Consider the following 26,557-nt stretch of genomic DNA (forward strand, 5'->3'; position numbering starts at 1 on the left):
AGGGACCTTCCAAATCCTGCCACGTGGGGTGCTTCATGCTGGAAGTAGAAGGAATTATTTCCCACCCTTCTTTGGAAGAGCTGCCATTAGTTCATTTTTTTTTTTTTTTTCCTCTGCAACTGTGGTAAAGGTCTGGAATTACCATAAACCTTGCCCTGCTCTCCGTTCTTTACAACTGCCCTCTCCAGGCAAGGGCTTCCTATCTTTAGGACACAGCTCTGGGCTTTTGGTCGGGATTCAAATATTGCCCGAAGCTTCACATAAAAAGGAGAAGAGACAGGAGCAAGCCTATCTTCCTGTAGTAAATGCAGTTTCTTAACTCCAGTTAACCATTTACCCTACAACCTCCCTCCCACACCCCAGGCATTTTATCCATTGTGAACGTGGAGGTTAAAATTATCTGGTGCTGATCTCACAATAAAGGACAGAAATGGTATGGACCTAACTGAAGCAGAAGATATTAAGAAGAGGTGGCAAGAATAGACAGAAGAATTATACAAGAAAGATCTTCATGACACAGATAACCACAATGGTGTGATCACTCACCTAGAGCCAGACCTCCTGGAATGTGAAGTCAAGTGGGCCTTAGGAAGCATCACTACGAACAAAACTAGTGGAGGTGATGGAATTCCAGCTGAGCTATTTCAAATCCTTAAAGATGATGCTGTGAAAGTGCTGCACTCAATATGCCAGCAAATTTGGAAAACTCAGCAGTGGCCACAGGACTGGAAACGTCAGTTCTCATTCCAATCCCAAAGAAAGGCAATGCCAAAGAATGCTCAAACTACTGCACAATTGCACTCATCTCACAGGCTAGTAAAGTAATGCTCAAAATTCTCCAAGCCAGGCTTCAGCTATACATGAACCGTGAACTTCCAGATGTTCAAGCGGGTTTTGGAAAAGGCAGAGGAACCAGAGATCAAATTGCCAACATCTGCTAGATCATCGAAAAAGCAAGAGAGTTCCAGAAAAACATCTATTTCTGCTTTATTGACTATGCCAAAGCCTTTGACTGTGTGGATCACAATACATTGTGGAAAATTCTTAAAGAGATGGCAATACCAGACCACCTGATCTGTCTCCTGAGAAATCTGTATGCAGGTCAAGAAGCAACAGCTAGAACTGCACATGGAGCAACAGACTGGTTCAAAATCGGGAAACGAGTACATCAAGGCTATATATTTTCACCTTGCTTATTTAATTTATATGCAGAGTACATCATGAGAAATGTTGGACTGGATGAAGCACAAGCTGGAATCAAGACTGCCGGGAGAAATATCAATAACCTCAGATATGCAGATGACACCACACTTATGGCAGAAAGTGAAGAAGAACTAAAGAGCCTCTTGATGAAAGTGAAAGAGCAGAGTGAAAAAGTTGGCTTAAAACTAAACATTCAGAAAACTAAGATCATGGCAACTGGTCCCATCACTTCATGGCAAATAGATGGGGAAACAATGGAAATAGTTCAGTTCAGTGGCTCAGTCATTTCCGAATCTTTGCCACCCCATGGACTGCAGCACGCCAGGCTTCCCTGTCCATCACAAACTCCCAGAGTTTACTCAGACTCAGGTCCATTGAGTCGGTGATGCCATCCAACCATCTCATCCTCTGTCGTCCCCGTCTCCTCCCGCCTTCAATCTTTCCCAGCATCAGGGTCTTTTCCAATGAGTCAGTTCTTCACATCAGGTGGCCAAAGTATTGGAGTTTCAGCTTCAGCATCAGTCCTTCCAATGAATATTCAGGACTGATCTCCTTTAGGATGGACTGGTTGGATCTCCTTGCAGTCCAAGGGACTCTCAAGAGTCTTCTCCAACACCACAGTTCAAAAGCATCAATTCTTCAGCACTCAGCTTTCTTTATATTCCAACTCTCACATCCATACATGACTACTAGAAAAACCATAGCTTTGACTAGACAGAACTTTGTTGGTAAAGTAATGTCTCTGTTTTTTAATATGCTGTCTAGGTTGGTCATAACTTTTCTTCCAAGGAGCAAGCGTCTTTTAATTTCATGGCTGCAGCCACCATCTGCAGTGATTTTGGAGCCCCAAAAAATAAAGTCAGCCACCGTTTCCACTGTTTCCCCATCTATCTGCCATGAAGTGATGGGACCAGATGCCATGATCTTAGTTTTCTGAATGTTGAGTGTTAAGCCAACTTTTTCACTCTCCTCTTTCACTTTCATCAAGAGGCTCTTTACTTCTTTGCTTTCTGCCATAAGTGTGGTGTCATCTGCATATCTGAGGTTATTGATATTTCTCCCGGCAGTCTTGATTCCAGCTTGTGCTTCATCCAGTCCAACATTTCTCATGATGTACTCTGCATATAAGTTAAATAAGCAGGGTGACAATACACAGCCTTGACATACTCCTTTCCCAATTTGGAACCAGTCTGTTCCAAATCAGACTGGAAACAATTCAATGGAAACAGTGACAGACTATTTTTTTGGGCTCCAAAATCACTGCAGATGGTGACTGCAGCCATGAAATTAAGACACTTTCTCCTTGGAAGAAAAGTTATGACCAACCTAGACAGCATATTAAAAAGCAGAGACATTACTTTGCCAACAAAGTTCCATCTAGTCAAAGCTATGGTTTTTCCAGTTGTCATGTATGGATTTGAGAGTTGGAATATAAAGAAAGCTGAGCGCTGAAGAATTGATGCTTTTGAACTGTGGTGCTGCAGAAGACTCTTGAGTCCCTTGGGCAGCAAGGAGATCCAACCAGTCCATCCTAAAGGAGATCAGTCCTGAATATTCATTGAAAGGACTGATGCTGAAGCTGAAACTCCAATACTTTGGCCACCTGATGTGAATAGCTGACTCATTTGAAAAGACCCTGATGCTGGGAAAGATTGAAGGCAGGAGGAGAAAGGGATGACAGAGGATGAGATGGTTGGATGGCATCACCGGCTCAATGGACATGAGTTGTAAATTCCAGGAGTTGGTGATAGACAGGGAAGCCTGGCGTACTGCAGTCCATGGGGTCGCAAAGAGTCAGACGTACTGAGCGACTGAACTGAACTGAACTGATCTGACATTAATAAAAGCAGCTTCTCCTGCCTGTGGTTTGGGCTATATGGCATTTTTTTCTCATTTCAAGTTTTGGTTCCTGTCTCCTGAAGGCTGGTACTAATAAGGACTTATAAAAACTATTTTCTAACATTTTGAGGTATTTGGGAGGCAAGATGGATGAACATGCTCAGTCCATTACCTTGATCCAACTTCTCTCCTTTTTTTTTTTTAAGGATCTAAGAATTGCTTTTAAATTATCTTAAGCTTTATGTCCACATAATTTAAAAATTGTTATCTTTTATATAATTATGTGCCAATGGTACTTTTCTCCTAACTTAATTCTTCTAATATATTTGTGAAAGCATCACGATCAGTCACACTCATAACTCTCCTGTATCTGTACTTTGAACAGTTGTTAAAGATATTTCTGAATTACTACTTAAACTAGTTAATTCAACGATCACAGGACCATCACTGCAGTCTGACTTGTTCCTCTACCTCACCACTCTGAAATTGAGACCCTCTGGGATGAGCTGCTCTGTAATATCTGATAAGTATTAGATATCCTTCATTTGATATTATCCATAAAGCATTTTGAAATGCCCTTCTTTAATCAAAAAAGCAACATTTAATTAGAGTGAATGAGACTTTGGTTCCTCAATTTCAGGTCCCTGGCCTCAACCCTCACCTTCTGACATATGAAGCATTTGGCTAATGAACATAAATTCAAATATCCATTAGTCTTAACTCAATCCTGTGAATTAATGGAGATGTTCCCAGTATTTAAAGATCTTCCAAGTTTATAACCAGATATACGTAGACCTAAAAAATTGTAATATTCTCTATATTTTAAGATACCAACAACCACTTGTTAAAAAGTTATATATTACTAAAGCAATCTAACTTTAAATCAAATCAAAGTTTTTGGAGAAAGTCAGGTAATACTTACTGAATAACTGAATTTCCTGTCAAGACATAAAAGGGGAAAATCATATTCACCGAACCCAGATGGATCTTATGTATAATAGCATTGTCCAACAAAAAATATATGCAGCCTGTGTAAGAGACCAACTTAAGTATAAAATATAAAAATTACATTTTGTATAAAAATGTGTATTATGTCACATAAAAATAGTACTGAGACATTTCTCATAAAAAATAAGTTAGCAGTCAATTACTATTCCTTACAGCTTATTTTGAGATCAGATTTCCTCCTTTCTCTTAATGACAACAAAGATCACTTTGGCCTTGGGACCTACCTACTCCCTGGGCTTCGTGACTATGCATCCCATCAATATGTCCTCTCCCGATACATTTTTAGGTATTTTAATTTGGATTTTCAGGTAAACAATCATTTTCAAATAATGACAGACTCATTTCTTCTAATACTTATGACTGTTACTTCCCTTTCATGTTTACCACATTGACTGGAACCTCCAAAACAAGGCTCAAAAACAGGGTAACCAAAACCTTCTTAATTTTAATGAGACTGGAGGTCATGACATTTGCCTTGGCTTCTGATATTTGTTATGAAATTAAGGAAGTAGCTCAGTTCTCCTTACACAGTTGATACAGTTTTGTGGAATATACAAGATCATCAAGCTTTGTGGCTGATGTGTCCTTTCAAGAAAAAAAACCAGCGAAGACCTCTGTCTTATATATCATCCTGTCTTACAGGGAAGGGGAGGTGGACAGTAAGAGGGAAGGAAACCTTCCATGGTCACAGGGCAGCTTGCTCCCAATGGGCCTCAGTGCTCTTCCCCTCCTGATGCTCTGACCTCTGCCTCTCTGTTGTCTCCGTGACACTACAGAGGCTGATCAGGATGACCAATAGGACAGTGTGGAAATGAAGGGCTGCGACTGTTCATAAAGACACTGCAGCTTCTGCTTTGTTTTCTCTTCTTCTCTCCTGTCCCTCCCTCATCTTGCTCTGGGGGAAGCCAGCGGCCATGGCATGAGGACACCAAGGAACCACAGAGCAGCCACGTGGCAAGGAATCAATGGACCAGCCAAGGCCATGTGATCGAGCCATCCTGAAAATGCTTCCTCCCACCCCAGCCAGGTCTTCCAGAGCCCTAGCTGACATCCTCACAATAGACTTGAGCTAGAGGGCACCCACAGAAGCTGCTCCTGACCCATAGATCCTGGGATAATAAACATTTGTTGTTTTAAGCTGATAAGTTTTGGCATAATGTGTTATGTGGCAACCAATAACTAATATAGACGGTATCTGGAGAACAACTCTGAAAGATGATAGGATGGTTAGAGGGCTAAAATAATAGCAGCATGGGGATATAAATTAGTATGCCTTAACAACAACAACAACAATATATATATATATATATATATATTTTTTTCACCAGCAAACTCATTTCAGAGAATTTATGTCTCCCAAAGATATGATCTAAAACAGGGAGAAAAGTCTTATACACAAAGATGTTTAACAATATCATGTATTTAAATTTTTTCTGAAAAAAGTTTATCATCTAAGATTGATGATGATGTAAATATGCAGCAATTAAAATTTTTGTTTACAAAGTTTTAAATTAAGAAAATTAATACTAGTACTGAACATTCAAAAATACTTACTAGAAAAAAAGAAAAAATAAATAAAAATACTTATTATGTCCCAGGTACTTTCCTGGATCTTTGTATCTATTAATTCACTTCATCTTCATAATAGTCTTATGAGACTAACACTATTTTTAGCTCCATCTATAGGTGGAGAAACAAACAGAGAGACATTAAATAACTCATTCAGGTCACATAGCTCTCAGTGGGGAAATTGGAATTTGAACCTGGATAGCCTGACCCCACAGCACCTGCCATTTTTCATTTTGCCTTGACGGTGAACAATGCTTCAGAAATGATAGTAAGTGAATAGCATACCCACAGTGTGATCACAACCCTGTTAAAAACCACCCAAGGGAGAGAAATCAGCAAAAATGTTAAATGATGATTATCTTAGGGTCATAGAATAATGGATTTCTTGTTGTTGTTTAGTCTCTAAATCGTGTCCCACTCTTTGGCGATGCCATGGACTGTAGCCCTCCAGGCTCCTCTGTCCATGGGATTTTCCAGGCAAGAATACTGGAGTGGGTTGCCATTTTCTTCTCCAGGGGATCTTCCCAATGCAGGGATTGAACCCTTGTCTCCTGCATTGGCAGGTGGATTCTAAGTGGCATGCTAGTTCTCCCCAGTAGGTCGTACTGGTAAGCTGGTAAGTTTTTCACTTATTTTGGGTAAGTAATTTGAAATAAATGGTATTATAACCTTTGGGCTCAAAACATTATCATTTATACATCTGTAAGTGACATATAAAGGAGACAGTGAGTCAATGGCCAAACCTGCATTAAAACTGGGAATTCTATGCTCTAGTTATAAAATCATGATTTTCTGATGTAGGTAGAGTAATCTCACTGTGGATTCATATAACAAGGCTCCCTGAGCTGCCAGGAAAGGACAACCCTGCCTCATACACCAATATCACCATCTTTGAAGAAAAACGATTAACCAAGAATTTAAGGCTTCCCTGGTGACTCAGATGGTAAAGAATCTGCCTGCAATGTAGGAGACCAGGGTTTGATCCCTGGGTCAGGAAGATCCCCTGGAGAAGGGAATGGCAACCCACTCCAGTATTCTTGCCTGGAGAATCCTATGGACAGAAGAGCCTGGTGGGCTACAGCCCAAGGGGTCATGAAGAGTTGGACACAACTGAGCAACTAACACCTTCATTTAATGAGCTTGTGGCTCAGATGGTAAAGAATCTGCCTGCAATGCAGGAGACCTGGGTTCAAGATGGACATGAGTAAGCACAGCACCCAACAGAATAGTAAGAATTTAAAGAGTAGTTCCAGGGGTTCCTGCCTCCAGGGCTCCTCAGGCTATAGGCAGGACATAGGGGCTCACAAGACAGCAAAAAGTTTCTCAAAGCAGGGGGTAGGTCTCAAGAGAGGCAAGCCACAAGTCTGAGGAGAACACCACTTGTATGGAAACTTTGAAGCCAGGCACCCCATGACTGCCTCAGGGTCTGTTAACTCATTAAATGTTTGCCACCACCTGGGGAGTTAATCCAGATTGTTCTACCCTTAGGGTCGCTAAACAAGGAGCAGCCTCAAAGAGCATAGTCATTCCTATTGGGGCTATAACCAAATTTCCTCAAGGGATTTACACTGGGAATGGAAAAGCCAACTTCAGCATCTGTTTTCTTCCTTTCATACTTGCACTGCAGCACTAGAGAAGACAGTCACTTCTCGCTGAAATTCAGTCCATGCACACACTCCAATCTTATAACCTTACACAGCTAGCTGCAATCAGACCCAAGCTGCTTCAGTTCCACTACATTTCTTTTCTCTCAATGAGAATAACTATTACTTAAATTTCCTGCACGAGCTTTCATGTATTATTTCAGTTAAGACACCTTTAAGGCACCAGTATTAACATTTTAAAAAAGGACGTCTGACTGAATAGTTCTTGTTCTTACACTAGTAAGTGAAACTACGAAAGGATATGAGCTTGAATTGGAATCTGACAATGTTACAAAATGTACCGATTTTTAACGAGCCCTTTTTTTTTTGGTGGGGGGGGAAGTAGTTAACGAATTAAGCTTGTCTAATAGCCAGATCTGCCAGAAGTAAGATTCATTTCTTTCCCTTTCTTTTCAGGAGCTCTTCAAAGCAATCTCTGGCCACCTCACATCAATAAGCAAAGACCCCGGCACAGGCGCATGGGTGGGAGCAGAGCCCCAAGGACACTCACCAGCTATGGCGCCAGCTAAGAGCAGGCTTCCAGGGCTAACCTGCCCATCTTCGTTTGCAAGGGCTGCCTTCACATGAGCGTAGCACGGGAAGTAGATGGCCGAGAAAGGAATGTCCCGCAGAAAGCAAGCTTTGGCACCCTGTGCGTTTGAAAAGGAAGAGAAACCACATGAAACACATATCCCATTGAGAAGATCAAGCTTCTCTGGAACTTCCCTCAGAACAAAATATTCCTGGAGGAGACCAAATGTGTACTTACAAGCTGAAAGGGGAATGGAAAAAAGTATATATAACCCGGATTCTGTAAGTAGTAAGTTAGAATTTTGTAGTTTAAAATAAAGCATTTTACTGTGTGGTATGAGCAAGAGGGGAGAGTTCTTCCTTATTCTAATGGTAAGATTTTGGTGAAAACCATTTTGGAACTCTGCCTGCAACATCCTTTTAAATCCCTAACTGATGGCAGGTCACTCGCATTTCAAGGAGGATTTGTTTTCAGAAGGTAGGCAGCAACAATCAAGATGCCTCTTCGTTATACACCTGGAAGTGGGTAAATTATAGAGGTGGCAGGGGAAGGGGGTTGTTTTTTGTATTGTTTTTGAGACTCTCATGAAAGTGTTGGATTTTTTCCCAGAAAAAATTACACACATGTAAAAAATTATATACTCTTTCAAGGGGTTCATGGATCCCCCAATTTATTCATGTACTTACCCTACTCTCCAGGGTCTATGAAACGTTGATAAATGCCTGTACCAAAACCTTAAAATGTTTATAATAATTCCTGTACATTTAAGAGCTCTGTGTAGAACAATTAGCAGCTAAGGCAAGGTCTTCACCAAATCATTTCTGGTGCCAAAATAATGCCATGGGGAGGCCTTGAAAATTGATGCATGCCCAGAAATTTGATATAAAATTCTACCGAAAACCACAAGACATATAACGTGTTTTAGGTAGGCTAAATGGGAAGGAAGCCCCCCTTTTCAACACCATTTCTTTCACAGATTTCTAATACCTAAAAATTTTCACCAAATTGAGAGATTCTTCAAAGATAGGAATGAATCCATTCGATTCCACAGATCTAGCCAAGCCCAGTGACATTTATTGAGGTCTAGTGATGTTGGATCTCGGCTATTTGCCTGATGCCAGGCTTCAATCTGTCAAAGCTCCTTAACACTACACATCTGTTATTGTAGCCTTTCCTTCTCTGACACCCGAATTACACTGACTCACACTGAGCTTGTGGGTAATAAAACCCTTAGTCTTTTTCATAGGAACTGCTATTAACGTAGGTCTACTGTAACTTAATTGATTGCCCTAAACAAGTAACATAAGCAGGGCTTTATGTTTAATCCTATTAAACTTCATCCTAGTTTGGCCCATCCTTCCAACTGGAACAAATGCTTGGAATTTGGATTCTGTCATGTTGGCTGTTCTTCAACCAATTCACCCATGGATGTGTTAATAAGCTGCCTCTGTCCACTGTGAGTACAGATATTCTAAATAAATAAATAAATAAAGGACATATGTCTATCACATATGGCCAATCAGCCCACACCTCTGTTAACCCCCAACCTGTTAAATGACTAACAGAAAAGAAGAACCACAGAATTCACCGCAGCCAAATTCCTCATTTTATACACGTGCAAAATGATGCCCAGGACAGTTAACCTATCAATCGCATGTTTATTAAGGGCCTTGCTGTTGACTTGCTCAAGGGACTTCCTTGGAGGCAGTGCCAGGACGGGTCCAAAATGCAGGATGATCTAGTTTTTGCCATCTCGCCCAATTTTTTCAAGAGGAAAAAGTACAGTGTAACACCAGTATCCATGAAGCATTCAATCCTTTCCTAACAATTTGTTTTTTTAAAGGTTATAATCTGGGGAGTTCCTGTGTAGGGGTAATACTGTTACTCATTTGTTTGTCTATTTTCACTTCCTCTTCTCTATTTTGCCTCCAAACCTGCCTGTAAGTTCTCTTACCTATTTGCTCACAAGCAGAGTCTGTCCAGGAGACATTCAAATTAGATACCAAATGACCATCTCAAATTAAGATCAGTTAAAAACTTCATGTTTGACTCCCTCAGTATAGTAAAAAAAAAAAAAAGGCAAAACAAAATACTGCCATTTTACTGACTTCCTAAACAAGTCACTTTGGAGTAATTGTTTAGAGCGATATCACTCCTCCTCACAGAAAGCTTGCTTTTTACTAATCTATTAGTTTTTAACTATTGACCTCATCTCCCGAATCTTCACATCTATGGAACTTTACTCTACATGCTCTGGTAATACTACTGGTAATATTTTCCCTTTAACATATTTTCCTCTCTGATTCTAAAATATTAAGTGTTGATCACAGACAGTACAGGAGAATATTAACAATTTAAATTGCCCTTAATTTTCAACAACAAGAGATAAACACTGCAACTACCATATATGTTTTGGAGCACCAACTTCAAAAGTAATATTAACAACCATTCCACATTTGGGATCGTGTTTCTGTGGTTCATTTATGCCTTTTCTTCTCCTTCAACTCATACTATCTGGTTTTTTGGTTTTCTTTCTTGTGGGAGAGTGAGGGGGTGATATGGCCTAACATATCCTTAGCAAAATGCCTAAATTTCTTTTCTATATGCTGTTTCAAAAACTCCACTGTCATCATGGTCTTGGCTGTCCTGTGGATTAGACCCGGTATTCTCACCTCTCCCTTTCCCATGTTCCTCTCCTGGGCAGCCTGATTCCTCTCAGTGAAAGCTACTCAATGCTTCATTCATCTGATCAATCAAGGTACACCTGTCACTCTGCATCTGTTTTGATGACTGTTAAGCTAGGCACATTGAGCTTTTCCATACCTCCTCTTGCTTCATTTAAAGCCAAACACCACTCTTTCAAAGTAAGTAGAAAACAGACAAGGAGTGGATTCCACACGGCTCCACACTGTCTGGCTTTCCTGGGGGCAAGGTGGTAAAGAACCCATTTGCCAATGCAGGAGACTCAAGGGATGCGGGTTCAATCCTTGGGTCAGGAAGATTCCCTGGAGGAGAAAATGGCAACCTACTCCAGTATTCTTGCCTGGAGAATCCCATGGACAGAGGAGCCTGTCCATGGAGTCGCAGAGTCAGACACGACTGAGCATGCACACATCACACTGTCTACACCTCCTCAACGCTATTCTGAGATCTCTTCATGCTCTTCTATCTGCCTGGATCACTGTTGCCTACTTCAGAATGTAAACAACTGGGAGCCAGAAACTACATCTGATTTAATTTAGAAAACAACAAATGCTTTGGCTGTTAGTCAGGGCCTAAGACACGTTCCTGGTGACACGGATTTGGCTTTGCCAACTCCCATAGAAAACACCACAACTAAAGAGAGAAATGAGAGGCTTGGGATACACTGATATGTGATCTGAAATTAGAAACATCCCTTACTCTGACACAGAAAAGTAAGGCAAAGTGAAGAAGCAGCTGGGTTTTCCCGAGAAGGAACTCTGCTTTCCTGAAATCATGGCAATAAGCCATGCATCACTGTGAGAACAAGAGTTAAGGCAAAGTGAAGAAGCAGCTGGGTTTTCCCGAGAAGGAACTCTGCTTTCCTGAAATCATGGCAATAAGCCATGTATCACCATGAGAACAAGAGGCTAACAAGAGGTGTAGTGTGCTTTAAGAGATGTTTGAAAACAGTTCCAGATGACTAAGAAGAAAAATGACTTGATCAAAACACAATGAACAAACAAAACCCATCGAAGGAAAAGGCGGAGCTATACTGTGAAACACAAAAGGAAAAAATGGTCGGGAATTTGTTATCTTTTTTCTACCATGTGGTCAAATAAGTTACATGTGCTGGAGCAAAGGTGAGACCCTGTAAGAGGTTTTAGGTTTCTGATTATCTGGAAAAAAAAAAAAAAAAGGAAGAAAAGAGAAGAGTGGAAGAAGAAAGATATTTTGTGGAACAGCCACCATCCCTGCTCCATAGAGGCAGGGATGTCTTGTCCACAAGTGAAAACGTTTAAAAACTCTACTTCCCACTGAGCGAGCTGTGAAGGGGCCCTGGGGCCTAACAGACAGACCATCTCCTGGGGCTGTATGGCCGGGCGATAAGGAGCACCGAGGAAAGTTAAAGCCCGCCGAAGGTTGCCTTCTTCCGGGCAGGCAGGGGAACAAGGGTTTGGGAATCCATGAGGAAATAATTATTAAAGTCCCATGTAAAGTATCAAGTCCAGTGCAAGTGTGAGGGCCGGTGGGGACGAGGTGGTCTGTGACTCCTGCCTCTCCTGGCACCTGCAGCCTTCCCAGACCGCCACCTGCTCGGCCATGTCTTAGCAGCCCACGGCTTCTCCCTAGCCGTGAGGTGCCCCTCGCCTCTCTCACACGCCAATTCCCAAGGAAAGCTAACTCTGAAAAGGGTTGAGGAAAAAGGCACATTAAATGTCCCTGGTCTCCTTTCCCCACCATTTCCTTCAGGTCTAGGCACAAAGGCAGGCGCCAATTTGTAAGGCTGCCTCAGGCAACACCTGAACTGTTGCTCCCGCACCATGAAGAGAGAGGCCGGATGTGAGAGAGGCTTTTCAAGTTCCAATAGTGAGAATGTTTCCCTGATTCCTTGATAAATCCTTCACTTTGTGGTGAACACCCATTCTCCAGTCCTACATCAAAACATAAACCTGTTTGGCTTGAACGCTACTTGCCCCACGTACAATTTTTACTAAGTGGTCAACCATTCTGAACAGGCAACCTTATATTTAATAATAAAGGGAAACATTCCATGCTGCCCAAAAACCTGCGTCAGCAACACAAAATTAAGTACTTTGGCCATTAAAAAATTAATAAATGACAAAGGGTGTACCACCCAAAATAAATCTTTAAATATTCCTCCCTGTAAGAAAAATCCACACATTTCCCTGCTCTAGGCAGCCCTTCCCTCAGACATTCCCTGGCTGGCCCCGGATTTCCTTTGTATACACAGTAAAATCACTTGGGGGCAATTAATACATGAAAAATGCAATCATCTAATTTTCTTATTCTCCATTAAAGCACTGTTTCACCAAAAAGGGGAAATTATGTGTTGTTGGGTTTTTTTCTTGTTAATAAAAGACCCACTAATAACACACAGGAACAATAAAAGGCATCTTAGGGGAGACCTATATGTGAATGAACTAGAATCAAAACTTAGATCTAGTTTAACTATCAACTCTGGTTCCATTTAAATCCCATATCCATCCCGAGTCTCTCAATCACCATTCTATTTAAGGTCTAGGAACTTCACTTACCTCCATGTTAACAGTCCATGATGGACAGGACAATTAGATGGTTTAGAGACGCTGGCCACAGCACAGCCAGGGTAAAGGAATTATTTGTTTTGCGTCTCATTTTTTTTTTTCTTCCTGATGTGGACACTGGTGAAAGCCCAAGGGAGCTTTAATCAGTTCTTAAGTTGCTGGAATCATCCATCCAAGTTTACTCTGCCAGTTCTGTCTGGCATGAAATTGTCCAAAGATGTAACACAAACAGGATTTGTATTTTACACACACACACACACACACACACGTGCGCACATTGCTATCTCCAGTGTCTTTCTCCTTTTAAAGCTCTTCATCTTGGATGGTATCACACCTGCTCAACAATCCGAGGAGGGAAAAAAAATATCCTGAAGGATGGTGGCTGATAAAGAAGTCAGGGCCAGGGCAGGTCTTTTCACATGCTAATTCCCGCCTATTCTAGCTGCACCTACAAACAGAGCTCCAAACAGACGACTTCTAATACAGGGGAAGGTAATTACACTCACAAAGGCACCTCTGTGTCAGGGCCGGGCACCAGGAGCCAGCAGGTCTGGGAGACGGAGGCTTAACAGAGACTCCTGCAGTGAATGCACATTGTCTAACACAAGGGAAAATGCCAGACTGGGGGACCCTGCAGCCTTCAGGACAACAGTGGTGCACCTTGTCTGGGAAGGTTATTTAATGCTTCTGGCACCTGTAGGCAGAGCCACCCCTCTTTTCCTACCTTACAGGTTTAGAATTTATTTGGCATGTATAATTGTATATTTTGATCCTGGAGCTACAAACAATGGGCGGCATGTCATGTCTTGATCCCTGAGCATTCCTCTTGGCTTCTCCCAAGCGAGTTAACCCTTGGATACACAACCCGGCCCCAGCACCTTTCCTACCCAGTCAAGGGACAGTTAAGGATTTGAAAAGGGTGCATTTCAGCATCTTACTGAGAAATACCACCGGCGCCTAGCCCCATTATGTTGTGTCACTGGTGTTAAAGCCAAATCAACCAGTCAACAATCGGAGACTCCATGCAAGTGACACTGAAATTACTTCAACTTGTATATAAAATCTCAGTGCTTATTCTTTGCTTTCTTTAGTCCAGGGACTTTTAGGATATTGGTGTCTCTTTAATTTCATTGCAATCCTAACAAAAACACCTTGACAACTCAAGGGGTTTTGGTAGGAAATGCCACACCTGTGCCAGGTGTAATTTCTAGTCTTCTACCATTGTATGTTGCTTTACCATCAGTGATGCTCATCATTCAGATGGGATGGAGAGCTTTACTACATCGAATTTTAGTCTCAAAGAAGTTTTGCCTTCTTCACAAAGCTAATCTGTAAACTATGTCTCATGTTTTCAATTTTTCTCTCCTTTCTTGCCTTCTTTGCCCCCAACTTCTCCATGCTACTCATTTTCAAGCTGCGTACTTTGTTTCTAGTCCCAAGGTTTAGACCCTGAAAATTTTAATATACTCTGTCTGTAATCTTCACCTTCCTCTTATATGATACTTGCACATTAGACTATTTAAATTATAAGCAACTCCTCCATCTTATTGTTACGTATTTAATTCTAGCTCAAATTACATTAAGCATTATAATTACATTATAGATATTACATTTAAATTCAGGCAAAGTTATTTAGAGTAAATATTTACTTCTTTTCTCTTCATCCCTTGTTCCATCGCCACACTATTATCTGGAATCACTTTCATCTTACATGAAAAGTACATTCTAGAATTTCCTTTGGGAAGGTTCTGCCAATGATATGTTTTCGGAGTTTTGCTAGTCTAAAAAATATCTGTATTTTACCCTGTTCCTGGAAGACATTTTCATAGGCCATAGAATTCTAAGTTGAAAGGCTTTATTTTGTTTTTTTTTCTGTGTACACTGACGATATCATTCAAATGACTTCCAGCTTCCTCTGTTCCTGTTCCTAAGTTAGCCAACAGTTCAACTGTTCCCCTTTAGAGACAATCTGCTTTCCTGTCTAGTCACCTGTCAGCTTCTCTGAAGCTTCTCTTCAGCTTCAGTGTTTAGCAGTTTCATTCTGATATGTCTAGTCTGGATTAATTTATCCAGATTGGGATTTGCTGTACTTCTTGAATCTCTAGATTGATAGCTTTCAATAGTTCTAAAGAATTTTCAGCCATCATTTCCTCCTGGTTTTTGTTTATACCGATTAAACCAGCTCACAATTTCCTGTGTACCACTCTCTCTATTCTGAGTAATTCTCTTATCTTCTAGTTCACTAATCTCTCTTCAGCTGTGTTTAATTGGCTGTTAAAGGCAGAATTTTGAAATGTTGAATTTTAAATTTCAATCATCATAAATATTTTCACTTCTACATTTAAAAAAATTCACTTTATAGTTACAATAATTTTGAAATTTTAAATCTTTGAAGGTTTAAAATGCTGTCAGGTTGCTTTTGCCATCTCTTTTTAAAGTGTCTTGTTTCCTTGTGTGATTTGAGACGTTTAAGAGCTGCTCATTTTCCTTGGAACATTATCTATGAAAATTCTTTAACATTTGGGCTGAAGGTGGGTTCCTCTTGAGAAAACTTGTGTTCTTCTCTCAGGTAGCTAGAGGCACTACCAATTCAAGATTATTTAAAAATAAATTCCTATATCTTGAGAGCTTTCATATCACTCAAGAAACATAAATTCAGTCTGTAAACTCATGTGAGACAAGCTTGGCGTTCCTGATGCTTAGGGAAGGGTTTTTCCCTCCCCCTTCTCTCTCCCTCCACTCAGAAACAAAGCAATTTTCCTTCCTGTATAGATAGTATAAGAGAGCATTAAAAGAAAGCTTTCTTTACTCAACTATATTTGATTTACAATACTGTATTAATTTTAGGTGTACAGCAAAGTGATTCAGTTATATATATACATATATACACACACACACATCTATGTGCAAGTCTTCGCAAAGAGGATGAGAAGAGGTAGACTGCATTCAAAGAAATAGTCAAAATACATCATCTTAAATGTGGATCTATATCTGAATTCTGCCACTCCACAGCAATGGCCAGGATACCGCAAGAGCAAGAATACAGGCTGCAGAGTCAGAAACCTGGGCTCCGATCATTATTCTGCCGCTTAACTACTGTATGCTGGGCAAAGTTCTTAAAATCTCTGCACCTCAAGTTCCTCTCCAAAACCAGTGAGGATCATTTGTACTGATGTAAGATTTAATTTAAATCCAATGATTAATATACAGTACCTAGTACAAGCATCTTCAATTTAAAAAGTGATGATATAAAGAGAATTACTATTATCAATGAAAAGCACACTGTCCTGTCAAAGAGGAAAATAGTAATAGTTGACATATTCTTTAAAAACCTGGCAGCTGGTATGACTCCTATATGGTTTCTACATGAATCACGGGAGAGTTCTACATTTACCAGGCTAAGAGCAAATCTTTTATGTGGCAAAAGACCTAATTCTATCACAAGACATATCTCCTTTATTTTATATTCAATGAATATCTCTCAAGTTAGCCATCTTTTAAATACAGACCATGGTCAAAATTAGAAGCCAGAGAAATGAAAGAAATACCTATCACTTCTGGAAAATATATTCAGAGCCCTCTAAGAACAGTGGATTGGTAACATCATTTTCAATATTTCTAAATATAAAGGACAGCAAATTATATTCCAAAAGTTAAGCTAAAATAAAAGTGTTTTGTTGAAACTAATCCTTCAGGCACTTAGCAAAAAACAAAGAAACAACAACAAAATAAAAATACTAACTTGATAAAAATGTTTGCCTCTAGAAAGATAGGTTACCCATAGCATGAGGCTAGGAGATTAATATTCTGTTATTACATACCTTTTTATATGTGAACTTTCTTCTTTTAAAAACTATACTACCTGTTAACATTAATTTTTGAAAGAACTTTACAGCACTAGAATTCTCTCACCTCCCTTAACACTCATCACTCTGAAGGCAATGAGGCCGCACTCATCTACATAACTCAGCACATCTCATAGAATGTCAGCCCTCAACAAATATTTGGTGAATGAATGGAAGAATGATAAAAAAAAAAAACTAACCATTTTCTAATATTTCAAAGGATCTTCTCTAGCCCTGTTCAGCACATTCAGTTCCTTTAGGCTTCATTTAATCAAAAAATATTTTTCACAGTGTCTCAATTTATTTGCTGTTCCAAGTGTAGGTACTATTATTATCCCCTTTTTATAGATAATGCATCTGAAATGTACGAACAGAGAGATTTTTTTTTTTTAATCTTTTCTTCCAGTTTATTTTCTTTTAATGCAAACTTCTAAGCACAATATAGACAGTATTACATCATTTTGAATGTTGGACACAAGTTCACACCACATTAGATACAAAACCTGGCCTCTTGATGTACTTGATACCCCTTAATTTCTAAAATTTTGCCTTTTAATAAGGCAAAATGTCCCAAATGTTCATTTTATGGCAGATATTAATGACAAAGTTATCAGGAAGGCACAAAGTTATTTTTCAATACTATCATTTCGATAGCCACTTGGCTCACTGTCAGATTATGTGTCTCTCCACAAGGCAGGCAGGGTGTGCACTGCTACGTTGGTCAATGCAAGAGTTAAGGAAACAAGATTGCCTCACAATGGATAATTTTAATTTCTATAAAGAGTTGATATAAGATCAAAGATAATGTGCTTATTCTAAACAACAAAACAAAGCAAAATTGAGTTATTCTGATGTTTTAAAAAAGCATTTCGTATTAAAAGCAATTAGGAAAAAAATGATCCTTTAACTACCCTAGCCTAAACTATTACACAATTCATGGCATTTAGTGACCTCTCAGTTCTTTTCCTTCCCATTTCCTTAGCAAGCTAGTGTCAGCAATGACACCAGACCTGTGAACTTCTCCATATCTGTGCTTAGCACAGAACCTTGTCTTTAGACTTCCTTGAATTATCTATCAGGCACAGGCTCTCTCATACCTGCCTTGATATCGCTATGTGATACCTTGCGTTCCAGAGAGAGATTGCATTGAGTTTGAAACCCAGCCTTCCACTTCCTTACAAGGTATATGACCTTTGAAAAATCACCTAAACCCATCACACGTTCCTTTCCTCAACTGTAACTTGGGAGCTGCTTAAAAACAAAAACAACTCTCTGCATCATAGCCTGTAAGTAATTGTTAGTCGCTCAGTCATGTCCAACTCTGCGACCCTTAAGACAGTAGCCCGCCGGGCTCCTCTGTCCATGGAATTCTCCAGGCAAGAATACTGGAGTGGGTCACCATTTCCTTGTCCAGAGGATGTTTCCGACCCAGGGATCAAGCCCGGGTCTCCTGCATTGCAGGTGGATTCTTTACTGTCTGAGCCATCAGGGAAGCCCATCATAGGATGTAATAGGGATTAAATGATGTAAACTGTATAAAGCACTAAGCATGAGGCCTAGCTCAGAGTGAGTGTTGGCCCTAAAGAGCTTGTGTGCATACATTAACACACTCACACACATACACACCTAAGGCTGGACCCTGCCTCTGCCTTTCCTGAGAGTCCTAGCACCATATTTGACCCTGCTATATTTTCAGATTTTTCAAATCCTTCCATCTTCAGTGACTCTTCTGTCTACAGACAGGCATGGTTTTCCCAACAAAATTAAAACAATCAATAAATCTCCCAACCTCTTCTCCCTGCTAACATTACTGCTTGGCTCCATTTTTTTCTCCCAGTTGCTATATGCTTTCCCTTTTGCTTCTTTCACAGTAAAATCTTTAGGCTGAGTGGTTTGTATCTGTGAATATTTTCTCCTCCAGGTTTCTACCTCTGCCATTCTCCTTAAATTGATTTCTGAAAGATAACCAGTGACTTCCATCTTTAAGTTCACAGGCCTTTTCTTGGACTTCAGTCCCCTGGTCTCTGCAGGACTTGAAAGCACTCACCTCTTTCTCCTCCACTTCCATGTCATCACTCCCAGGGCTCCCACCTGTGCCTCCCAGTTCTCCACTGGACAGCTGTTTCTACTACCCCCTCCCCCACACTTACTTATTTCTGCACCCAAATGAGGGCAGTTGTTGAGTTCCACCATTGGTGTCCCATCGGTTTGGGGGTCTTACCCACTCTCATAGCCTGATGCACACACAGGACCCCTAAAGAACATCTCAAGTCCCTGTCCTCCGACAAGGCTCTAGCCCTACATTCAGCAGGGTGGAGTAAGCATAACACTAGACAGGGAGTCAGGAGAAGTCTTGGTCCTAGCTGTGCCTCCACCTGCCAGCCACCTAGCTGATTCTCCTGAGATTTCTGTGGTCTGATTCCTCAGTTATAAAGGTAACACCAGAAGAAGGGTTTTTAAGGTCTCTTGCAGCTTGTCAAATATTATGAAATTACAAAATTTACAGTATCATCATCCATTCAGGTGCTCAAGCCAGAAATCTGGCTTTTAATCTTCCTATACTTTTCTCGTTTCATTACTTTCCAAGACTCAGTAAGTCTAACTCTCACATACCCTTTAAACATATCACCACCACCCCCACCTGCAAAACACACTCACCCACCCACACACACACCATCACTCCCTAGTTTAGGTCATGGTCATCCCCGCTCCCCGCCATCCCCAGCCTGTATCTTCCACACTGGCCTCCCAGCCTTCCTCTTGCTCTTGAACACGGCACTGTCCACATTGATGCTGAATGACCCCTCCTCAAACTCAAACCTGATCATGCCATTTGTCTCTGCCTTCTCCCTGGCTAACTATGCCTCATCTTTTAATGCTGTCTCCCCTTTGGAAGCCTTCCTGGCTTTCTTGCTACGTGTCAGCTCCATCTCTGTTAGAACGCTGCACAGCCAACCCTCTGACAGCCCTTCTCAACTGCACATGTTGTAGTCCAACGATCTCTTTACTTGTGTGACTGCTCCCACGAGATGGTAAACTACTTACAAGACCATGCATTAGGGATGCCCTGGTGGCTTAATGGTAAACGATCCACATGTCAATGCTGGAGCCTCGGGTTCAATCCCTGGTCTGGAAAGATCTCACACGCTACAGAGCAACTAAGCCTGTACACCACAACTGCTGAGCCTGTGGGTCGTAACTACTGAAGCCTGTGTGCCCTGGAGCCCAAGCCCTGCAACAAGAGAAGCCACTGCAATGAGACGCCCGCACACCGCAACTAGAAGGTGGACCCCACTTGCCGCAACTAGAGAAAAGCCCACGCAGCAACGAAGACGCAAGCACAACCAAAAATAAATAAATAAATAATTTTTAAAAATATGCATTAGAATTCACTCTCATATTCCCAGTGTCCAGGGCAAAGCTTGTGGATAAATAAATGGAGGCCTCAGAGCCCGGGAAAGCGATCTCTCACCTAATTAACTATTTCTTTCACATTCAACGTCCCCAGTATTCTAGTTTTCTTTGGTCATTACTTGCCAACTTATCCTCTTCCTGTGCTTTCATATCCTTGCTATATAACATGGTGACACCTGGCTTTTGCTTACCATTCATTTGCTCAACAAATATCGATCGAATGTCTACTCATGCGCCAGAAGCTGTCACAAGGATGCAGCAGTGAGCAAGCAAGGTCTCTGGTATCACAGTTCACTTGGAGGAGGAGAGACAAGAGAGGAGTGTCAGGTGGTGATGGGCCACTTAGAGACCCAGACGAGGGGCTGTCACAGCGAGGGATGCGGTGTCCTTCCAAGCAGGCATCTAGGGGAAGAGCCTTCAGGCAACTGAAAATGAGGGGATGAGCCTGAAGGATCTGAAGAGGATAGGTGGCCAGTGTAGTGACCAGAGTAGGGGCAGGGGGAGGGGGGCGCAGAGCACAGGGCTGAGAGGAAGGGCCTGCTGGGAAGGGGCTGGGGCTGGGGTCTACATTCAGTAGCGTGGACACTGCTAGACAGGTTTCCACCAGAGACATGGTTTCTGTAGGGCATGCTAGCTTCCTCTTGCCTCTGGTTTCTTCTCAAATACCATCATCTCAGAGATGCCTTTCTGACCACTCTATTATGTCCGAGTCATGTATGGATGTGAGAGTTGGACTGTAAAGAAAGCTGAGCACCCAAGAATTGATGCTTTTGAACTGTGGTGTTGGAGAAGACTCTTGAGAGTCCCTTGGACAGCAAGGAGATCCAACCAGTCCACCCTAAAGGAGATCAGTCTTGAATATTCATTGGAAGGACTGATGCTGAAGCTGAAACTCCAGTATTTTGGCCACCTGATGCGAAGAACTGACTCATTTGAAAAGACCCTGATGCTGGGAAAGATTGAAGGCAGGAGGAGATGGGGACGACAGAGGATGAGATGGTTGGATGGCATCACCAACTCAATGGAAATGAGTTTGGGTGAGCTCAGGGAGCTGGTGACGGACAGGAAGGCCTGGCGTGCTGTGGTTCATGGGGTTGCAAAGAGTTGGACATGACTGAGTGACTGGGGTCGCAAAGAGTCAGACATGACTGAGCGACTGAACTGAAGTGCGATCCCATGGACTGGGATCCGCCAGGCTCCTCTGTCCATGGAATTCTCCAGGCAAGAATACTGGAGTGGGTTGCCATTTCCTTCTCCAGCTGATCTTCCTGACCCAGGGACTGAACCTGGGTCTCCTGCATCACAGGCAGATTCTTTACCATCTGAACAACTAGGGAAGCCTTATTAAAAGCATGCCCACCCCCACCCCCACCTTCATCTGGAGTTGGCCCTTCTCCATCCCTTCATCCTGCCTCCTTTTCATCCAAGGTTCTCAGCCTTACTTGATGTCATATAGTCTTCTGAACGGCTGACTTCTTTTACCCACATAAGTGTGAGCAGGGACTTGGCTTTTCATAGTGACATTCTAAATGACTAGACCAGTGCCAGGCACACAGTCTGAATGAGGTAATCTGACTTGTATTTTAAATTTAGATCACTCTGGACTATGGACTGGAGGAAGTCAAGAGTCAAAACAAAGAAACCCACCAGGAGGCTTTCCCAGAGCTTCAGGTGAAAGAGAAAGATGGATGAATTACCGCTTTGGTGGTTGTAAAGCCATATAAACATCCTTTGATATTAGAAAATTAGCATGGCACGATGTCCTCCAAGTCATGACTAAACACTTTTTTTCCTTATGTGGGGCTAAAAACTCATAAAAGCAGGTATTTTTATAAACTGCTATCTTGAGGAATTACTCTGACGTATTTGTATATTGCTAAGATAAAAGTGATAAACTGATGGAATTTGACAAAATCTACTAATGGCTAACAACTGCACATGCCCCTTGACCTAACGATTTCATTGCTAGGGATTCACTGTATTCATTCACAAAAGTATATCACAATATCTGCAGGGATGTTCACTCTGCCATTGCTTGTAATGTCCCCAAACTAGAAACAAGTATTCATCAGTAAGAAACTGCTTTAAAAAACCCAAAAAACTGTATACAGTTATTAAATGAGAAAAGAACATTAAGATAAACTGTATGCTCAGGATTTTTTGTTAAAAAACACAGATGTAACATTGATGTGTGTGTGTGTGTGTACAATTTGCGATAAAATAGAGAGAGGGAGGAGAGAAGTAAATAAAAATTTAAATGATTTATAAAAATATATGCAGTGGTAATCTTTTAAAGAGAAAATAGAATGGTAAGGAGTAAAGAGAAAATTTTACTTTCTCACAGACATTTATGAATTATTTGATTTTGTTTTTAAACAAACTTGTATTTTACTTTAAAAGACCAAACAATATCCCTTTGAAATAACTAGCAGAATAATCAAGTCTAGAGGTCTCTTCAAGAAAAGAAGAGATACCAAGGGACATTTCATACAAAAACGGGCACAATAAAGGACAGAAATGGTATGGACCTAATAGAAGCAGAAGATATTAAGAGGTGGCAGAAATACCCAGAAGAATTGTACAAAAAAGATTGTCACGACCCAGATAATCACGATGGTGTGATCACTCACCAAGAGCCAGACATCCTGGAATGTGAAGTCAAGGGGGCCTTAGGAAGCATCACTACAAACAAAACTAATGGAGGTGATGGCTATTTCAAATCCTGAAAGATGATGCTGTGAAAGTGCTGCACTCAGTATGTCAGCAAATTTGGAAAACTCAGCAGTGGCCACAGGACTGGAAAAGGTCAGTTTTCATTTCAACCCCAGAGAAAGGCAATGCCAAAGAATGCTCTAACTACCACACAATTGCACTCATCTCACATGCTAGCAAAGTAATGCTCAAAATTCTTCAAGCTAGGCTTCAACAGTACATGAAACGTGAACTTCCAGATGTTCAAACTGGATTTAGAAAAGTCAGAGGAACCAGAGAACAAACTGCCAACATCCGTGAGATCATTGAAGAAGCAAGAGAGTTCCAGAGAAACATCTACTTCTGCTTTATCGACTACACCAAAGCCTTTGACTGTGTGGATCACAACAAGCTGTGGAAAATTCTTAAAGAGATGGGAATACCAGACCAACTTACCTGCCTCCTGAGAAATCTGTATGCGGGTCAAGAAGCAACAGATAGAACTGGACAGGGAACAATGGACTGGCTCAAAATTGGGAAAGGAGTATGTCAATGCTGTATATTGTCACTCTGCTTATTTAACTTATATGCAAAGTACATCATGAGAAATGCCGGGCTGGATGAAGCACAAGCTGGAATCAAGATTGCAGGGAGAAATATTAATAACCTCAAATATGGAGATGACACCACTCTTATGGCAGAAAGTGAAGAGGAACTAAAGGACCTCTTGATAAAAGTGAAAGAGGAGAGTGAAAAGCTGGCTTAAAAATCAACATTCAAAAAACGAAGATGATGGCATCCGGTCCCATCACTTCATGGCATACAAATGGGAAACAATGGAAACAGTTACAGACTTTATTTTCTTGGGCTCTAAAATGACTGCAGATGGTGACTGCAGCCATGGAATTAAAAGACACTTGCTCCTTGGAAGAAAAGGTATGACCAACTAGATAGCATATTAAAAAGCACAGACATTACTTTGCCAACAAAGGTCCATATAGTCAAAGCTATGGTTTTTCCAATAGTCATGTATGGATGTGAGAGTTGGAGCATAAAGCTGAGCACTCAAGAATTGATGTTTTTGAACCGTGGTGTTGTAGAAGACTCTTGAGAGTCCCTTGGACTGCAAGGAGATCCAACCAATCAATCCTAAAGGAAATCAGTCCTGAATATTCATTGGAAGGACTGATGCTGAAACTCTAATACTTTAGCTACCTGATGCAAAGAACTGACTTGTTAGAAAAGAGCCTGATGCTGGGAAAGACTGAAGGCAGGAGGAGAAGGGGATGACAGAGGATGAGATGGTTGGATGGCATCATCGACTCAATGGACACAAGTTTGGACAAGCTCTGGGAGTTGGTGGTGGATAGAGAAGCCTGGCATGCTGCAGTCCATGGGGTCACAGAGTCAGACAGGACTGAGCAACTGAACTGAATCAAGAACATACTTCATTACTTGCTTTCTGATTTTATGAACAGTAGCTCTAATAACTCCTTTACATACACACTTCGAATGAGAACACATACACAACATACAGGAATTTGGATGGCATATACAGCTGAATGTGAAGCTTGTGGATACAGAGGGCCAACTGTACTCATTATTCTACACCATTTTATATAAGGGATTTGAGCATCTGTCCCCATGGGTACTGAAGAGACGACTCAGTCTGTCAAATGTGGTGGGACAGAGGCCTTTGATTAGAAAACAGCAGACAACTCACATTCCTAGGTGCCTTTCCATGCTAGATGGAAGCGTTTAATTTGCAATTACACAATCTGAAAACAATTTTCAACAAAGCTTGATTGATCTTTACCATCACTGTTTCACTGACCACTTTTTGTTCTCAAAAAGAGCCATGAATTATTCCATTGCTTCATAAGGAAGCATCTTTTAGTCTGTCTTAGCTGTGCTGCCATTTCACATTAAATAAATCCTATTTCATTAAGAAGGTGCAATCTATGCCCTAAATAAAGCTCTGTTGGCACCTGAGGAAAAGCAATAATCAAAAGTAGATATGTATCACTTCTCTATATAAAATTTATTTTACTTATACTTTAGTTACCTAATGAAAGGGAAATACCAACTCACAGTGTATGTTGCAGATTTTTAAAAACTACATTATATTCAAATAGCTCTTTCAAGGACAATTAATTATCCTGCCTTTATTTCAATCACCTGTGGACTCTGAGCTGTAACAATGTCTCTAAATGTTACCAAAATGGGGGGTGCATTGTTTACAGAGTCTGCTCTATCTAAACTATTTCTAGCTTTGGGAATGTGAAATGTTTACCACATCCACATTTTTTTCAGTTGCAAATGTATATCTAAAGCAACTATTCTAATTACCTTTTACTGGGAAGTCACAGTTAGAATAGCTGGGTATTTTGCAAGTCAATTCAGGAGAAAAACAGAAAGCCTGGTTAAGTCCAATTAAGTGAGGTTAAACACTGCAGGTCTAAACACACAGACAGAGCCTACCCTCACCCCTCCTAGGTCCCACATTGTCATGTTAACAGCAGCAAACAAAAGGTGCAATGGAAGGAAAATGAAGATTATGGGTCCCACCTGAAACTAGGATAGAGGTCCTCTTTTTCAAGACCTACCCAGAGGGACACAGAACCAGATTTAACAGTATTAGTCACCCCAGGTCAATGACAATTTTCTAAGGCACCAAGACCAGAAACAGAGAAAACTTGAGCACTGAAAAGAGGTACGCTGAAACAATGACTTGGTCCAGTACACAGCAATGCTAAAGCTGTGAAAGTCACTCGCTCGTGTTCGACTCTTTGTGGCCCCTTTGACTGTAGCCTGCCAGGCTCCTCAGTCTGTGGAATTTTCCAGGCCAGAATACTGGCATGGGTAGCTGTTCCCTTCTCCAGGGCATCTTTCAGACCCAGGAATAGAACTGGGGTCTCCTGCATTGCAAGTGGATTTTTTACCAGCTGAGCTAACCAGGGAAGCCCTAAAAAATATATTTTTAAAAATTTTATTTATTTGGCGGCACTGGGTCTTAGTTGAGGCATGCAGGATCTTTGATCTTTGTTGCTGCCTGTGGGATCTAGTTCCCTGACCAGGGATCAAACCTGGGCCCCCAGCACTAGCAGCATGGTGCTTTAGCCACTGGGCCATCAGGGAAGTCCCTTTACTCAGTCATGTCCAACTCTTTGTGACCCCACAGACTGTAGCCCCAAAGACTCCTCTGTCCATGGGGATTCTCCAGGCAATGCTCCTCAAAGGCAGGATCTGGAATCAATAAAGAGACTTCTGACCACGGAGGATTGGGGCAAAGTAGATAAGCCCAGAGAAAAGGAAACTCACGGGAAAGAAAACCTGAGGCTGGAAAATGGGACAAAACCAATGAGAATGAGCCAGGGTGGCAACACAAGCCCAATCAGACTGAGTGGAAAGGGGTGCTTGCTGATCTGTTGAGGACACCCGTGGCCAACAGAATGGAAGAGCCTGTCTGCCAGGTCATTCTCTCGCAAGGCAATCAAGTTTTCAGAAGCTCAAAGCTCAAATTGTTAGTGACTTCACTTGGTAATTACAAGTACACCAAAAGCA

The 26,557-nt window shown here is 41.2% G+C and overlaps 1 protein-coding gene across 6 annotated transcripts in view; it reads right to left on the reverse strand.

Annotated features, from left to right (window-relative positions):
* Positions 1–26,557, reverse strand: part of SLC25A13 (solute carrier family 25 member 13) — a 240,920-nt gene that overhangs the window by 29,947 nt on the left and 184,416 nt on the right. For all 6 annotated transcript variants that reach the window (XR_014066092.1, XM_081531535.1, XM_081531534.1 and 3 more), the window contains exon 15: positions 7,774–7,912. Coding sequence is in view for 5 of the 6 variants with exons in the window: in XM_081531535.1 (XP_081387661.1) it covers positions 7,774–7,912 (139 nt within the window). In the remaining variant the exon portion in view is untranslated. The remainder of the gene's footprint in view (positions 1–7,773; positions 7,913–26,557) is intronic.

This window comes from Giraffa tippelskirchi, chromosome 10 (genome assembly GCF_054371585.1).
Source record: "Giraffa tippelskirchi isolate mGirTip1 chromosome 10, T2T-mGirTip1v1.2.pri, whole genome shotgun sequence".
NCBI lineage: Eukaryota > Metazoa > Chordata > Mammalia > Artiodactyla > Giraffidae > Giraffa > Giraffa tippelskirchi.